The following is a 12,896-nucleotide window of genomic DNA, read 5'->3' on the forward strand; positions in this document are numbered from 1 at the left end:
ACAAAAATACATGCATACAGATATGGGTTAATTTATTTTTAATCATATTCAAAATGAACATACCTTATTAGAAGCATCTGAAACCATAATTGCACTCTCGATTCATCAATATCCAGATATTAAACCCTTGAAGCACAACAATATAGTGAAATGGGAAACATCGTTTAAGGTTTTGTTGGAACTAACAACGTGTTTACGTTAAACTTAAACTGCTAGGTACATTTAGAAATTACTAACTAAAAGAATTTTAAAATTTTAGGTTTATTTTGTTATTATCTTAATAATTATGACTACAAATGTCATTTCAGACGAGAATAAAATTATCTTTTTAATGAAATTTGTTTTGACGGGTCTACTTAGCATTTTGCTGGGTAGCAGCACCCTGTATATTTTCTTCTCAAATCTCCTCCTCGTCTTTCCCGCGCTGCTCTGAAACCCTAGGGTTGAGTCTGCCACAGTTTTCTTTCTTCGCGATTTGAATCTCGTTCGGTGTTCTGTGCAACCGATTCGGTTCTCTTGTTGTTTCGCCCATGGCGATCGCACTTGGACTCCTCTTTTCTGTGGTGGTGGTCCTCCACCCGCTAATCGTTCATCTCATTCCGGCGGTGCTGCTCTGCTTCTCAGGCCTCTTAGCCAATCTGGTTCAGGTTCTTCTTCTTCTTTTGCTTCTCAGAATTCGAATTTCTTGCTTCTATTGGTGGATTAGTTAGTCTAATTGTTCAATTGTTTCAGGCGATTTGTTTTATTTGTATCTGGCCGATTTCGGAGAATGCATACACAAGGTTAAACGACGTCGTTAAGGAATTGGATTGGCGGGTTCGTGTAAGTATCGTTAATTGGTGGGCTGGCTTTGTGGTATACACCTCAAACTCATTTTTGTGATTGTTACTTGTTCAACTTCTTATTATTGCGGTGTGATCGGATTTGTTCGGATTTTATTTTATATTGCTCAATATGTTTTCAAGTTCTTTTTTGTGTGTTTGGATTTGAGTTGGGGACATTTTTGTACTGCAGCATTGATTTATAGCTTTCTTTGTGTGGATTTTGCAAACTTGTTTCGTTTTCCGTATTAACACTATGCTGGTTTGATGTGGGATATATAAGTGATCACAGGAAGTTTGGTAGTAGCTCGAATATGATTTAGGGGGTAGTGGGTTATCACATTAATATGACTCTTTCTGGTCGTGATAGTTCGATCACTGGTGTCAATATATTACATATGCTGTTATATACTTGTACTTCTATGGTGCCAAGCATAACGCCCCCAAAAGTAAATTTTTCCCATGTATTTCCTTAGAGTTTTAACATGGTCTTTTTTCTCTAGTTCAGTTAAGTATTTCTCTGTTCACTTCCTTTGCTATTCGTTTATTACTTTATTTGGTTAATTTTGTAAACTAGTTTTTGAAAGTATTAGTTGTAATGTGAAATTATTTGCTCACAACTGTGTTTGAAAGTTCTCATTTATGTCACCACAGTAGAAATCTTAGCTTTTGATTTACTTAAATCTTGTTGCAGATCCTAGAGTGTATAGAGCAGGAAGAAACAGAAACCAGTCGTTTAAAGGGTAAGGCAGTTTTAATTTTGGTTCCTCATTTTTGTTTGTGTGTAAGACTAAAGCATATATTATTATTGTAGAAAGGTGGTCAGAAGATGTCAATTATCTGCTTGTGTTTCTTATTTGTAGGGGAAGTGCATGAACTCGTACTATCCAATGCTAGAAATGATACCAATCGTCTTCTGGATCTGGTTCTCGCTCAGGTACTCAATCTACATATCATGCCTATAATTTGGAATGCCTTTATATGGGTTTTTGTTTCTGCCGACAAAGTCTTTCTACCACAGAGACTTCTCTCTGGACCAAAAGGGGATTAAAAAGTTGGGTGGGCTTTGTCCGGTGCTTCCATAAGTTTCTGAACACTGTTGCTACTGCGTGTATTATTATGCATGCACTTGTAATTTCTTTGCACTACTTCATTACTGCTGATTTAGAATTAAATTTACATATGCAGTGGTCAGGTTTCCTCGGCAGTTTAGTAGCTGTAGTAAAGACATCAGCAAGATACAGTCCGGTATGTTCCAACTGAAATGTCTTGGGTGCTTCAGCTCATTTATTAATACTTTATCTAACATATAATACTTTTAAATGGCATTTTGCTTATGTTCTTGAGTGCTTTATGATTTTGTTTTAATTCTGCCTCTTGAGTTTGGGGCACTCCAGCTTTGTAAACTGACTCTAGTGATTTGTAGAAGTAATAATTCCTTTCTGTCTGAAGAACAAAAGTGAAATGAAACGAAAAATAAAAGAAAGAAGATTAAGAGAAAGTTCACTGAAGGCCATGTGAACATGTTTAGATCCAATTTTACATGTACTTACCTTCCTAAAGGGTTTACGTAGAAAAGAAATGGATGCATGATGTGTTTCAATGATATTAACATCAAGTGTTAGACTTTTCTTTTCTTAGAAAGAGTGCCTGCTCTTATCAGATCTTTTTTTTATTGATCATGTGCTTTTTCATTCAAGTATTCCTTGTGGGTGAATGTTATGCCTTACATATGCAGGTCATAGGATGGTCAATGTGGATTTCAGAATATGTTTCTTCAAGAAGTTGTGTCCATGATGCGAGTAAACTCAAGGTACTACTGAATATTTTGTGTTCTTTTAGTGAAAGAGAGAGCATAATTTTCAGTCATTCATCAAGTCAAATCAACTCCTTTTGAGACTTGAATGCTGTGGTAACATTTGCCGTCAGATCTAAAGGACTTCCTTCTGCCCTTTTGGTTATCTGTTGTGCTAGAGAGAACGGGTTTTGTTCAGGGTGATCTTCTAGCAGCCCAGAGGCTTCCTGTCCCTAGCAAGGTTTTGAGTTCTGATACTAAGGTACAACTGTGTATATTTATTTACTATATTTACCAAGTAATAATAGTTCGATCCTTGTAATGTCCTTTCCAGTTTCGGGATTTATCAACAGTCCATCACAATAAGACCACATAGTGTTCTAGAGTCCGGCTTCGGAACCAGCATTAAACGTTGCATTCAAATTTTGTTGCTTGCAGGATTTAGTTTATGCAGTAAGACGTGCTTACTCTGCTGTTCCATCCATTTATATCATAACAGTTGCTATTCCTAGAACATCACCTCCACCCACACTTGAAAGTGTAATTAAAGGGGGACATTCTGTGGTAAGCCTTACGTACTCAACACTTTGCAAAGGCTGTATTCGTATTTGAAATACTTTAAACTTTTCTGTTGTTACTGCTGAGTGCATGTTTAATTTCAGTAGATCTCTGTTTCCTTGGGTGCACTCCTTTTGTAGTTGTTCTTCTTTTGTTTGTCATGGGCATTGGCTTCTTTTTTGCAAGATTTTCGATAACCACTGATAAATTTGGAGTTAAGATTTTTCTTTCTCTTTTTTCATCATCAGATGTTGGACAATTGAAATTGAAATATTCAAAAACTAAACAGTGTGATGGTTGCGGTTCACAACTCATGCTTACGGGAGTTATCCTTTGGGTACTATGAATTGTTGAATATCATCTTTGGATGTAAAATGTCTACAGAATCCTAAGCTCCTCTTTACTACCGCAGTACTAGTTTCTGCTTGTAGAAACATGCTGGGATGATCCTTTTAATCATTTGCCTCATTAAATGGCATGTCTCATTACCAGCCCTTGGATTTTTCTGTTCACCAACTTCGATTCAAATCCAAACACATCCAAGCAAAGTCTTCTTTGTAGTTGAGCATCCATATACCACCATGTTGAACTTATTTTGAGTATGTCGTAAGAATATTATTGATATGTAGATCAATGATAGTTAATCATACTGCAGTGCCAATTTAGTTTGTGCTTATCGTATATTGGAAAACAGCGTTAGTTGGTCAGTTGTTACTGTCTTGCAGGTGCATGTGTACATCAAGCGCCATATCACTAAAAAATGTCTTCAAACTGATGACGCTGTGGAAAATATGTGCACAGAAATACTGGCAGCCAAGGTGAATCTGATTACTGTGTTCCATGGTGTTGTTTTTCTTGCCTTTTACTGTCATATAGGAACTACATCTGTTTTAAAAAAATTGCATAGAATCTTGTTACTGGCCTAAACAGACTACTAGTCTGGTTAATGATTAGTGTACTAGTTTCCTGATTTTGATTGTTTGGCTCTTTGCTTCTGGTATACCAGGATGCATTATTGAACGAACGTATAGCAGAACACAGTTTTGGCGATAAAGGATTCCAAGCTATTGGTCGGCCACTAATGTGTTTCTTGGTAGGAGACTTGTGCTTGATTAATCACCATCTTGCCACTGTTCTTCTCTATTAGCATGTGAACTGTTCATTCGTTGCCTATATATGGGTAGTAGGGTGTCTTGAATGTCTTGCTAATTAACTGTTGCTTGGTGCAGGTTGTTATATCTTCAATTTTGTTGTGGGCTCTAAAGCTCAACTTTGTCTGCCGTTCTAGACTGCTTGTATCGAGTGTTGCCTTCTTTACTGGCCGGATGCTTGATGTGTTTGGCTTTGGAGTGCTTTCGATGTTGCAGTGTTTAATGGGAGCTGCTATAGCAAACATTACTTGGTTGGATCACCTTAAGCCCATCTGTGACGTGTTGATTCCTATTGTTTGCGAATCGATCTCGGTTTGCCCTTTTGGTACAATAGATTGGTGACGTACGATCCAGTTTTAATAGACTTCTGTATATAATGTCTGAAATTATGACTGGCTTGATACGGAGTTGTGAGAATTAGTTTTCTTCTCATATAACCTAACTAGGAATACTTGGCAATTATGGCTTTGATCCGATGACAATGACAAGTAACAGACAAGTAAAATCTTAACCATGCATCCTCGACCCAAATATCTAACAAAATTCTAAAGTCTCCATTAGGCAATGGTACATTCAATTGTATAGTTAAACACCCTTTAAACAAAAGTGGAAGCTAGGGATCAATCGTACGGTCCCAATAAAACTTGACTAAAGATAGAGGTAAAATCAAACAGAGCGGGGAATTTACATACCATGCTATATCAATGATACCATTGAAGAGGCTCTCTTTTCTTTACTCTTCTTCAGTTTGATAACGATCTACATACTGTTCAATACCTGAAGAAATGTGAGGTATTTTTTTTTTTTCTTTTCATTTTTCCGTACCTACATATCATCCAATGTGAATTTGTTGGTGAACTCGTTGCTTTGCTTGTAGTCAGTTGGTACGAAAATAGCATGTCTCTAGCATCAACTTCATATGAATCCTACCGACTACTTGTCGTGTTTTAAACATTTAATCCTGAAAACAAGATATTAAAAAGTTACATTTTTTTATTATGGGTGTGTGAATAACAAAACATACAACGAAACATGATTTTTAAGTAAACCGGTTTATTATATATTTACAATAATAAATCGATGAGTTTATTTATGTTTAGCGGATTGATATTTTGTAAATTGGTGTAGGCTGTACAACACAAATGATCTTGCATTAAATGTGTGGGCCTCACGAGTGAGTCGTGTTATCGGATCGTGTCGGAAAAGCTGTTAAGCCTTTCCCGACGGTTAGCGGTTAGCCTTTCTCAGCTTCTCCGCAAAATAAAATATTCGAAGCTGAAAAATATTGACGGCTGAAATCAGAGCATTTTCTTATCCACCACCACCGCACCGCTCTCTGATGACATGTCAGCTTCTTCTTGGCACACTCTCACCAGCCTCACCGCCCTCTCTTCCTTGACCTCAAAACGCCGTCGTATTCTTCCCTCACCACCTCACTCCCTCACAGCTCCCCGCTGCTCTTCTTCCCTCACCGGCTTCCGAGAAATCTCCGCCGAGCCTAAGCAGCCCCAGCCCGACGCTACAAGCTTCACCGAAGCGCTCAAGAAGCAAAACGACGTCGCCTCGCGGAACAATGAAGACGACGAAGACGAAGAGGATCAGGCAATTTCCAAAGTTCCGGTTCCCAGGCAGAAGTACATCCCGGTCTCCAAGGCCGAGCTGCTAGACGGCGTCGTTTCGAAGCTCTTTCCGGATGATGACGGTGATTTGGAGCAGTTTCTTCTTCTCTCTAAGTGAGTCATGATTTGATGCTTTGATTTGGTTGATTAGTGATATATGAAAGAATCGAAGTTGAAAGTTTTGGTTGATTTGCAGGTGCTTGGATTCGATTCTGCATGCGGAGCATAAGAGCATATTGGAGGAAATGCGAGCCGATTATTTGGATTCGAATTCTGTGGAGTACAAGCAAGCAATGGAGGAGTTCAGTGAAGAAGCAATGGCTAAGGGGATCAATGGAGTTGGGAGTGTAGATGGAAATGAGAGTGATGACAATGAAGCTGAAAACTCGATGCGGTTCGATTATGTTGAGGGATTGAGGAAACTGTTGGGGTCTTCAGTTAAGGACGTCAAAAGGTATCACCAATTTGTTTTTGGCAACAATGTAATCTCTCGTTTTCACTAATGCTGAATTTCGCAAGCTAATGTGAAGCTCATCAGGGATTTATAACATTTCGTGGTAGGAATTATGCATAATTAGTGGTTTAGGTGTATACATTGCTTCACAAGTAACTATGGGACAGAAATGGTAGATTGGTATGGATGTTTATCAGTATAGAACTCTCGTTTCATGTTGTAAGGTTAACTGCTTTTAGAGAAAAAGAGAAAGATATGGTGCCACTGAAATAGTACATTTGATTTCAAATTTTCTAACAGTGTAGAAGTTTTATATGATTTCATGCTATAAATCAAATGTTACAAAAACAATGAATGTACTTTCTTCAGTTAGTCTAAGTTGTTCATCCTCATGATATAAAAATCTTTGAAATTATATGTAGGGTTGCTGTTGCCACTCGTTTCCAGCGCTCTTTCATGCAGCTTTTGTATGACGCTCAGTTTGAAGAACTATCAGCGAGGGATTTAATGCTGACATCTGCATTGAACTCAGATTACCTCCTTACTTTGCCAATATATGTCGACTGGAAGAAGGCTTCCGAGTCCAATGCAATAATATACAGGTGATACTAGTATTTTAAGCTCAATCGTCTGTTTTCCATCATCGTTTGAAATTTACAATATTTTGATGTTAAACCATGAAGCTGTGATGAACAATAGCCAATTTATATAAAAAGAACATGATTTCTGTAGGTAGTACCAATGAACAATTGATTCGTTTATCCATTGTATGCTATACTTACCATTTTGCAATAGATAACTTGCAAAATATCTATTCCACGTACACAGGCGGAGCCACACTAAGACCAAGGGGTACCATGGCACCTCCCAAACCTTTTGAAGAATGTCAATTACACCACTATTAGTAGGACTAAATGGTTACAATTACATATAATTGTAATGATTTCTTATAATGATTAGTTTGATATTTTGGACTATACAGTTTCCTTCCATGTCGCATCTTGCCATATTCATCACTATAATCAATTAGTTATTAACTAATCATTTTACATACATGTAAATTTCAATATATATAGTCATTTCCATGTACATAAATGAAACTCTGCAACAAAAAGAACAATAAGTTCAATTTCAATAACACATAATTTTGTCAGACGATTTGAAATTTATATATCTTTTTTTCGTATTCTATATTTCGGCCCCCCTAAACTTACCGTTCTGGCTCCGCCCTTGTCCACATATCAATTCCATCTGACAGGCGGGGATATGCAACTGAAAGGCAGAAGGGTCTACTACTTGTTGAAAAACTGGAGTACATACAGTCCAAACTTCTACGAGGAATCTTCTTCATTGTATCAAAACCATTGGGGGAAATTGGGAGCTGGATAACAGAGGTCATTGTCTTTTACTGAACTATGACTGCCTTCTGATGAGGCGGCATCCAGTCTTTCCACACATAATCTGACTCTTTGTTTCTCTTGCTTAAGGACAGTCATTGAAAGTTGCTTCTCAGACACCAGAGGTACAAGATTGGACTGAAAAAATGAAAGTTTGGCTAAAGGAACTCTCTGTTTTTCAGCAAGCATTTCGTACTAACGAACAAACATCCGATGATATGCTGGGGGTAGATCAACTATCAGATAGGGAACTTCCGATATGGCTGGCAGCACAGAGAGCTGTATCTCGTTATGAAGGAATATTATCACCAGTTGGACCCCGTGGAAGGCTCTTAAGGAAGTTGCTTTCATGGATTGGACTTATTTCCCTTACCCCAGAAACACCATTTGAGCTTGATGGCGATGCTAATGCTTCTGATCCTTATGCAAGGTTTTCCCATTGGACTTTTATCTTTTGCATATCATTATCAGGGAGTACTTTTTCCACTTGTTTACTGATTTTCCTCTATTTAGGAACAATATTGAACTTAAATGAAATCAGTACCAAGTATCAGTCGTCTTCACCAAAACTGAGTTCCTGCTCAGTATCTATGTTCCTAACTTCCTATATATCTTAAATTTCCTTTTTATGTTAATTAATCCATTTGTGAGAAACGGCCGTTTAAAGATCCTCTTGCAACCTAAAGATCATAAATTGAATGTACAACCAACGAATTATTTCGAAAAAAAATAATTATTGATTCGTTCCCTAGAAGATATTGCACACTCTTAATATTGTATTCCTCTTATTCAATGCTTAAACAGAAGCAACTGTTAGAATAGAGGATGACTAGGAAAGTTGAGATTGAAGTTAAAGGTCATTTGATCAAAACACTGAATCTAACTGACACTATAAATGTCCATTGAATGTAATAACCATGCTAATTAAGTAATTAGTGAATTCTATTTATTGTTTTCTCTATCGGTTTTCTTGCTATTCTAGTCATGGATATTTATAGAGTGGAACTATGTGATTATGATCTTATGCCAGTACTTCTTTTTCCAGGCCCATCTTCTTATCAAGGAGATCACTCAGTGACATATGGAGACCTGCTTCATGGAAATACTGTGATAAGAATATTTGGAAAATGTTGAAGACTTCTGTATCCATTCTTTTCTCAAAGTCAATCCTCCAGGTATTGTTGAAGTTATTTTTACTTCCCGACTTATCTTTTTGTGTATGCAAAGCCTTCTAGGATAATTGATCTTATTTTTCTATTATAGATGTACATGTTGCAAGATGTGGTGATAGTATTTCATGTTTTTGCAAAGTAGGAAGCAGCATATCAAGAATTGATTTTGCTTTATACCAAAGAACGAGTTGACAGGAACACTGAAGATAGTGCTTCGGTTCCATCGTTGCAGTTAAAGATTTATGAGAAAATCCCTATTCCGGATCTACCAGTAAATAATTCTGTCTCAATTTTAACCCTCATCCAATGTAATTGACATTGCTTTAGTGTATGAGTTTCAAAGTTACACTTTTTTTACTATTGTATGCCCATGAATTATCTCATTATTTTTTGTAGGTCATCTTTCCCCACAAAAAGCTCTCTTTCCGTATCATAGACACGGTATGTAGAACTCGTTACATGCTGAGAATTCTTTACACTATTGCATGCAGCACTTGTTTCTATGTTCTCTGATTCTTCTCTGTTGTATATAATATTAGTATTTATGCACTTCTCTAATTCCCCCTCCCTCCTTTCGTATATCCATGTCTAGAAACTAGATAGACCTGGATCACGGTGTAGTTAAAAGACACAAGGATCAGTTAAGAGCGATAAGTGAACAAGTAATCGCATATGTTTCCACTCTAGTTTGCCTGGGAAGTCTTAAATTTGCTATAGTGGCTAGTTTATGTGGAGGTATATCGATCAGTTTCTTTTACAGAAGCAATTTGTAATTCTACATGTCTCTGATTTTATTAGGAACTGTTCTGACTATGCCAAGAGACTAGGTAGTCTAGTTACAAGTGCCTACAATTCTGAGTCTCTGACTGCCAAGAGACTAGGTAGTCTAGTTACAAGTTCCTGTTCAGCCTGTAAAACTCTTGTAGTAGTCAGTAATGTCTCAACTATTTACTGAAAGACTTAAGGACAGGCAATGTTCATCTTCATCATGTCGGCCTTCTGTTTCTAATTATTATCGAATTAATCAACTTTGACCTCTTAAGTTACATTTTACTTGTCAGTTGCCAACCAACATATATCAGAATACTAGTGCATGTACTCGGCAGCTTTTTTTTCAATTATTTCTTATAATAAATTCAACTGTCTATTAGCATATATGAATCATATTGAAGAGTGCTCTAGTATTCCCATCCACCTTTGCAGCCAAATGCTCACTTCATTCTTGTAAAGTAACTGAATTCTGGTGGCTATGCTTATGTGTACTATGAATCTATGATTGATATTTTAAGGGAAAATAAATAGGGTATTGCAGTCCTTTCAAATCTTTATCCGTATGACCATCAGATGATATGCTGTTGATTTGCAGGTACGCTTGGACATTGCTTCAACATTGGCTCTTTCAGCGTACTTCATAAACTACAAATTTGTTAATGTGTTATCTTCGCCGTATGCTCTCTCTATCTCTCTCATATTACGTTGAAAATGAACAGTCGAATAATATATTCTACTCCCTTATTTTTGGGTCAAATCATCATGGTTTCTTGAGCATCAAATTATGTTTTGGGTATTTTCTGCGTGCTTTTTAAACCTACTATTTCACAGTTTCACTTTTATATTCCCTTTGTTTGAATTTTTCTACTGAGAGTGTGTCTTTTAGCATTGTCACTTTCGAGTTTAGTTTCTCTTCAAAATTGTTACCAAGTTGCATCTTTAATATTATAACAGGTCAGCAATATATCTTGATGTGGTCGCTATTAGTGCTCTTGTAATATATATCTCCCGTGTGGTTCTGGGATACAAACAGACCTGGGATAGGTATCAAGTGAGTCAACTTCATTTTTCTCTCCAGAGTTTATAGTTGTATGCTTTTTAAGTTGGAGTATTTATTTGAACTCATAGTGCAGCCTTTCGTTACAGCTTTTGGTCAACACGACGCTTTATGAGAAAACCTTAGCTAGTGGATTCGGCTCAGTTCATTTTTTGCTGGATGCTTCTGAACAGCAACAAGTGAGACACTATTTCATTTACTCAACTTTGCTTAATACGTATAGAGAAGGGTGAAAGGGAGAAATGATTTGTATTTCTTTCATCTGTGGTGGGTTCACTAGATTTAACTAAATTAAGGAACCTTCCCAGTTATAAATGAAAAGAAATAAGAATGCTCTAAAACAAACTGTTTCATTCTCTAAACTACATTAGAAGAATAGTTTTAGCAGACTTCTCTAGATGAGATGCATCAGTTTATCAATTCTGTCAAATTTTCAATTGATATATGTGATCTAAATGAAAAGTTTTGTTGATTTATCAAAAACATTGTATAACAAACCCATTTGTACAATCATTATTCCAAGATTTAAATTTTTTTCCCCCAATATGCAGTACAAGGAAGCGATTTTGTCATATGCAATCCTTCTCAAAGCTAAGGAGGGAAAGGTTTGTCTCCTGGTAACTTTGAACCTTTCCAGTATCTCATTTTAGAAGGTTAAAATGCTGCATATGCCTGTTTAGAAGTAGAAATATCTCTGAATCATAATCTTCATTTGTTATATGGAGTATCTATGCTGCTGCTTATTAGTTATTACCCTTGTGTATATTTAGTATTTTGTTTAAGTATATAGTAGTTTCTTTTACTTCTGTTAGTAACCAACTTCATAAAGAGTGATAAGAATAGCAATAACGAGGAGAAGGTCGAGACCAGCTGAATATTTTTTTTTTTTTTTTGAAACTTTATCCACTAACAAAAGCACAATATAACAGCTGAGCTTGATCATAATTGTGAATTAAAAGTCTCGAAAGAGAGATTCTGAAAAAAAAACTTGCTTGTATGCATGGAACCAATTGGTCTACTTATGTGATGGCCTGGTATATGGTATCTGGGTTAACATCTCATTAAGAGCTGATAAACAGGCCATGGAACATGTCGTCTGTTCCTTTCCTTGTCATCATTTTGTCAGCTGCATAATCACCAAGATGTTTTATGACTGCAGCTTACAAATCGTGAGAGTGTTGGGGACAAATGCGAAAGATTTATGTATGATGTGTTTAAAGTAAAGGTAAGAACTGAAATCTTTTCTAACGAGCAATTTTCACTATGTAGGGATAAGAGGCATGGCTACCTATGGAAACATGCTTTTGTGACTGTTGGTTTAACCTGATGCAGGTTGAGATGCCAGTTGACAAGGCAATTGCTACATTATTAAGACTGGGGCTTGCTGCAGAAACAAGTATCGATGGACGGAGTACTCTAGAGGCTATTTCCTGTTCCAGTGCATACGATTCCCTTAAACAACGTTGGAATAGTTTACTTGATCAAGATTGATTTTTGCCAGCTCTTTAGCCATACAAGTCAGGACAAATGATTCTGAAGAGTGAAGAGTGTAGGAGAAATTTATAGAAAATAGGTGATCATGTAATTGCATATGTATAGTATCATAGCAAAAGGTTGGAAATCTCTTCCGCCGGTAATAAGAGCATACTCTCTTCATCAGTTCTTTTTCTTTAAGAAAGAAGAGAAAGAAGGTAAGCCAATTATTCAGTTAAGTAGCGAGTATAGTCAGTTGTAATGCCTGAGAATTACGTCCCCTACCCCTCAATCCTACAGTCCAGAAACTTAATGGGCGAAACCAAGAAATTAAGTTTTGAAAATCAAAGTTGGGTTTTTCATTGTTCTTACTTCTTAATATGTCAAATTACTAAAGTTTCCTGGCCATACTAGGAGAATGAGCATTAATGTTACCACCTGCAACCAACTTTAAGCTAAAGCACAAACCATTTAGCCATTTGATTATCATCTCGAGTGTCCACAACTTTGGATGATAATTAGAACGTGAATTAGTTCTGATCGAGGCAAGGTCGTTTAGGTAAATATAGACCAATGGAACATGCATGCACATTGTTGAAGAGAACAAAGCTGGAAAAAAAAAANAAAA

The 12,896-nt window shown here is 36.7% G+C and overlaps 3 protein-coding genes across 3 annotated transcripts; all 3 read left to right on the forward strand.

Moving 5' to 3' along the window:
* The first annotated feature begins 530 nt into the window (after positions 1-530).
* Positions 531-3,621, forward strand: LOC101305396 (1-acyl-sn-glycerol-3-phosphate acyltransferase 2-like). The gene is made up of 9 exons (XM_004305758.1): positions 531-647; positions 733-822; positions 1,516-1,564; positions 1,685-1,758; positions 2,010-2,069; positions 2,560-2,623; positions 2,751-2,878; positions 3,055-3,180; positions 3,559-3,621. The coding sequence occupies exons 1-9, from the start codon at positions 531-533 to the stop codon at positions 3,619-3,621; spliced, it is 771 nt and encodes a 256-aa protein (XP_004305806.1).
* Positions 2,047-4,725, forward strand: LOC101311883. The gene is made up of 7 exons (XM_004303761.1): positions 2,047-2,069; positions 2,560-2,634; positions 2,796-2,878; positions 3,055-3,180; positions 3,900-3,992; positions 4,181-4,267; positions 4,404-4,725. Exons 5-7 carry the CDS (start codon positions 3,966-3,968, stop codon positions 4,665-4,667), a joined length of 378 nt encoding a protein of 125 aa, XP_004303809.1. The 5' UTR covers positions 2,047-2,069; positions 2,560-2,634; positions 2,796-2,878; positions 3,055-3,180; positions 3,900-3,965; the 3' UTR covers positions 4,668-4,725.
* A 906-nt stretch (positions 4,726-5,631) lies between these two features.
* LOC101312173 lies at positions 5,632-12,453 on the forward strand. The gene is made up of 14 exons (XM_004303762.1): positions 5,632-6,058; positions 6,141-6,398; positions 6,821-7,000; positions 7,657-7,792; positions 7,891-8,225; positions 8,841-8,970; positions 9,110-9,238; positions 9,364-9,408; positions 10,334-10,413; positions 10,693-10,789; positions 10,885-10,974; positions 11,347-11,400; positions 11,955-12,020; positions 12,128-12,453. The coding sequence occupies exons 1-14, from the start codon at positions 5,670-5,672 to the stop codon at positions 12,284-12,286; spliced, it is 2,148 nt and encodes a 715-aa protein (XP_004303810.1). The 5' UTR covers positions 5,632-5,669; the 3' UTR covers positions 12,287-12,453.
* Positions 12,454-12,896: the final 443 nt, after the last annotated feature.

This window comes from Fragaria vesca, linkage group LG6, assembly GCF_000184155.1.
Source record: "Fragaria vesca subsp. vesca linkage group LG6, FraVesHawaii_1.0, whole genome shotgun sequence".
Lineage (NCBI taxonomy): Eukaryota > Viridiplantae > Streptophyta > Magnoliopsida > Rosales > Rosaceae > Fragaria > Fragaria vesca.

Bases quoted from the DNA above. Each gene is read 5' to 3' on its own strand.
- LOC101305396 (XM_004305758.1), top strand. From the start codon at position 531: ATGGCGATCGCACTTGGACTCCTCTTTTCTGTGGTGGTGGTCCTCCAC. The intron at 1,759-2,009 runs GTACTCAATCTA...TTACATATGCAG, and splicing joins TGGATCTGGTTCTCGCTCAG to TGGTCAGGTTTCCTCGGCAG. The intron at 2,879-3,054 runs GTACAACTGTGT...TGTTGCTTGCAG, and splicing joins TTTTGAGTTCTGATACTAAG to GATTTAGTTTATGCAGTAAG.
- LOC101312173 (XM_004303762.1), top strand. From the start codon at position 5,670: ATGTCAGCTTCTTCTTGGCACACTCTCACCAGCCTCACCGCCCTCTCT. The intron at 6,399-6,820 runs GTATCACCAATT...AATTATATGTAG, and splicing joins TCAGTTAAGGACGTCAAAAG to GGTTGCTGTTGCCACTCGTT. The intron at 10,414-10,692 runs GTATGCTCTCTC...ATATTATAACAG, and splicing joins GTTAATGTGTTATCTTCGCC to GTCAGCAATATATCTTGATG.
- LOC101311883 (XM_004303761.1), top strand. From the start codon at position 3,966: ATGTGCACAGAAATACTGGCAGCCAAG. The intron at 3,993-4,180 runs GTGAATCTGATT...CTGGTATACCAG, and splicing joins CAGAAATACTGGCAGCCAAG to GATGCATTATTGAACGAACG. The intron at 4,268-4,403 runs GTAGGAGACTTG...TGCTTGGTGCAG, and splicing joins GGCCACTAATGTGTTTCTTG to GTTGTTATATCTTCAATTTT.